Source organism: Trypanosoma grayi (assembly GCF_000691245.1).
Source record: "Trypanosoma grayi strain ANR4 Tgr_452_V1, whole genome shotgun sequence".
NCBI lineage: Eukaryota > Euglenozoa > Kinetoplastea > Trypanosomatida > Trypanosomatidae > Trypanosoma > Trypanosoma grayi.
Genome location: NW_008826071.1, coordinates 10,272 through 13,618, shown reverse-complemented (window position 1 = coordinate 13,618; position 3,347 = coordinate 10,272). Strand labels below are relative to the sequence as shown.

At 55.1% G+C, this 3,347-nt stretch overlaps 3 protein-coding genes across 3 annotated transcripts; all 3 read left to right on the top strand.

Moving 5' to 3' along the window:
- Nucleotides 1–243: 243 nt before the first annotated feature.
- On the top strand, nucleotides 244–492 carry DQ04_04521080 (ribosomal protein L38; the record flags this gene model as incomplete). Its single annotated transcript, XM_009313635.1, has 1 exon — nucleotides 244–492. One exon carries the CDS (start codon nucleotides 244–246, stop codon nucleotides 490–492), a length of 249 nt encoding a protein of 82 aa, XP_009311910.1.
- A 90-nt stretch (nucleotides 493–582) lies between these two features.
- DQ04_04521070 (hypothetical protein) lies at nucleotides 583–1,089 on the top strand (the record flags this gene model as incomplete). Its single annotated transcript, XM_009313634.1, has 1 exon — nucleotides 583–1,089. The coding sequence occupies one exon, from the start codon at nucleotides 583–585 to the stop codon at nucleotides 1,087–1,089; it is 507 nt and encodes a 168-aa protein (XP_009311909.1).
- Nucleotides 1,090–1,623: 534 nt separating this feature from the next.
- On the top strand, nucleotides 1,624–2,763 carry DQ04_04521060 (GDP-mannose 4,6 dehydratase; the record flags this gene model as incomplete). The annotated part of the gene is made up of 1 exon (XM_009313633.1): nucleotides 1,624–2,763. The coding sequence occupies one exon, from the start codon at nucleotides 1,624–1,626 to the stop codon at nucleotides 2,761–2,763; it is 1,140 nt and encodes a 379-aa protein (XP_009311908.1).
- Nucleotides 2,764–3,347: the final 584 nt, after the last annotated feature.

Below are 3,347 nucleotides of genomic sequence, written 5' to 3'. Positions count from 1 at the left end.
AAAAAAGAGGCATAATGAAGTCGCACGACTATTCCTAACCCTCTCAGTGTATTTATTTCACATCCCTCTACTGAAAGCATTGCTGCTGGTGTTGTCGTTGTTGTTTCTTCCTGCCTGGTGGCGCATCATTCGCGCGCCTGCTTTGGCTGTGTTCTACGCTCTGCCTCCCCTACGTCTTATTCCTGCCTCCTATTATCCCACACACACACACACACACACATTTACATTCAGAGAGAGTGCGAGATGCCCCGCGAAATCAAGAACCTGAAGGAGTTCCTCGCCATCTGCTCCCGCAAGGATGCGCGTTGCGTGAAGGTGAAGCGCAACCCCAAGGTGACGAAGTTCAAGGTGCGCTGCAGCCGCTACCTCTACACCCTTGTCATTGCCGACAAGAAGAAGGCGGACAAGATTGAGCGCTCCATCCACCCATCCGTGAAGAAGATCACCGTCACGGCGCGCTCGCACGCCAAGACGAACGCCGGCAGCAAGTAAGCGCGGTGCAGGCGCGGAGCGTGTGCTCTCAATCCACGTTGTTTCTTGTTTCTTGTTTGTCGACTTGGACGGCCTAAAAAAAAAAGGAGGATGCGTTTTGGCTTCAGCTCGATGTGCTGGTCCCCGCCGACAGTATGCGGTGCGACACTTCCCACTTTTCGCACTTTCTCTCTCTCTCTCTCTCTCTCTCTCTCCTTCTCCAAGTTTTCTGTTGCACATCTGCCCAATGGCTCCTCAGGGAAGCATGGCTTAGCAGCAGGCACACACGGGGCGGTGTGTGCGTGCGTATGCCCGCGTGCATCGTCTGCGCGTGTGATCGCCGCTGCGGAGATCCGCGGCCGCCGGGCCCTTCAAATGGGGCGCAGGAGGCTGGCTGCACGGGTGCCCTCGCCCGTGCTCTCTCGGCGCCAGCAGATGGCTGCGGCAGACCTCCAAAAGACACAGTTGACCAGTCTCATGAGTTCATTAACGCTGTGGGTGGGTTCATTGCCGTTGGCCATGACGACTGTTGCGGGTGACGCGGCGCATTCACGCTCGCAGCCGTGGGTCTTTTTTCTTGCTTTTGGAGAAACCGCATGCTCAGGTACAGGGCGGTAATAGCAGCGGCGGTGGTGGCGGGGGGAGACGATGGTGAAGGGTCGCTGGTAGAGAAGCAGACCTTTGAAGGGTGGCTTCACTCGGTCTGTGTGCTTTGCGTATGTGCGGCTGTGTGGGGTGCCCCCATCTCGCGCCTCATTTCTTTTGTTTGTTTGTTGTTTGTTTTGCGATTCGCGGAGGTGTGGCTTCACGCCGTCCCTTGACTCCCTCCATGCATTTCTTTCTGCGCATGGACAGTCGCGCTGCTCGGTGGCAACACCGGCTCAACAAAGCTCCATGTGCGTGCTTGTGTGGGCCATATGGTGCTGTCCTCATGGTAGCCGTATCCCTCACTCTGGCGATGACAGAGGGGCATCTTTGTGGCAATAAGTGCCGTTGCTGTTGTTGTTGTATTTGTGTGTGCGTGTACGGTATGCTCCTCCCCCACTGCCCACACGACAAGGCAATAGAGGGTGGCCGAAGGAACAGCAGGCAGCAATAGCAAGGAAATACATACATAGAAGCACACACATACACTCACATACATTGAGGGTGATGTTCCGTCGGCCAGAGGACGCGGAGCAGCGACGAACGCGACGGAGCGACGACCGGCCGCTGCGCCATCTGCTCGTGACGGGCGGCCTCGGCTTCATCGGCAGCAACTTCATCAACCACTTTATGCGCGCCCACCCTGACGTGCACGTGTACAACCTCGACAAGGTGGACTACTGCAGCAGCTTCAAGTCGATTGAGGTGTCGGGCAGTCGGTGCTACCACTTCATTAAAGGCAACATCACCAATGCGGATCTCGTAATGCATCTGCTGCACCATTTCGACGTCGACACCATCATCAACTTCGCCGCGCAGAGTCACGTTGACAACAGCTTCGGCAACAGCCTCTCCTTCACGCACAACAACGTTTTCGGCACGCACGTCCTCCTCGAGTGCGCGCGGACGTACGGGAAGATTGAGAAGTTCATTCACGTGAGCACAGACGAGGTGTACGGGCAGGTGACGGACTCCAAGAAGGAGGAAGGCACGCTGAACCCAACAAATCCGTACGCCGCCACAAAGGCAGCAGTGGAGTATATTGTCAAGTCGTACCACATCTCCTTTGGTCTGCCCTGCATCATCACACGCGGTAATAACGTGTATGGGCCGTTTCAGTACCCGGAGAAACTTATCCCGCGCTTTATCATGCTGAGGGATGCGGGGAAGAAGCTGACGATACAGGGCAACGGCAGCAATAAGCGCACGTTTATCCACACAAGCGATGTGGCGCGGGCATTTATCACAATCATCAACTCGGGCTGTATTGGCGAGGTGTACAACATTGGCTCACGCGAAGAGAAGAGTGTTATGGATATTGCACGAATGACCATCAAATACGTTCAGCCACAACAGCAGAAGGACCAACAAGAATGGGAGGGGCGCAGCCTCACCGATGAAGAGTTGGCGCCGTACCTCATCTTTGTGAAGGATCGTGACTTTAACGATGAGCGTTACGACATCAACACCGACAAGTTGCAGGAACTGGGATGGAAGCAGGAGGTGTCGTTTGAGGAGGGCTACCGTCAGACGGTGGCGTGGTACCAACAGGCCCTGAAGCAGAATTACTGGGAAGACCTGCGCTGGGGCATTCCCGATGCACAAACGAAAGTCACCGCAGAGGAGGAGTACACATTGGCGCTCTGATGGACACTGCGTTGTGCGTGGCGCAAGCCAAGATGAATTCGGAAGTGGGGGAAAATGCTAAAGGGGGAGAGAGAGAGAGAGAGAGAGAGAGAGAGAGTGTGTGTGTGTGTGTGAAAGCGGCGCAGAAGGATATGTTTCGCTTCTGTACTGCTCGTGTTAATACGAAAGTGTGTGTATGTGTCTATCTTGCTTGGTTTGCTGCTCTAGTTCCTTGTTTGCTTCAACTACCGTTACCGATGTCTGGCGCTTGCGCAGCCCAGTACCAACTCACTGCTTTGTTGCGTTTGTTGAATGTTTGTTTTGCTTCTTTTGTTGTCTTCTTGGGCGCCCTTGTGGTTGTTGTTGTTCTTGCCGCCACCGTGCTTCTTGGCTGACGGCACGCGCGAGCCTCACACATGATGATGCGCCACGCTGGAGTTGAGACAAGGGACGGGGGTGTGCGGGATGCCGAGTGCGTTCTCCGCCGCCTCGCCCTCGGTTTGTCGTGCCCTCCCCCCAATACGTGGGCAGGAGCAAACAAACTCTTTCCTCCACGCCATTACTCTCCTCCGCCTCTTCTTCTTGGCATTATTATTATTATTATT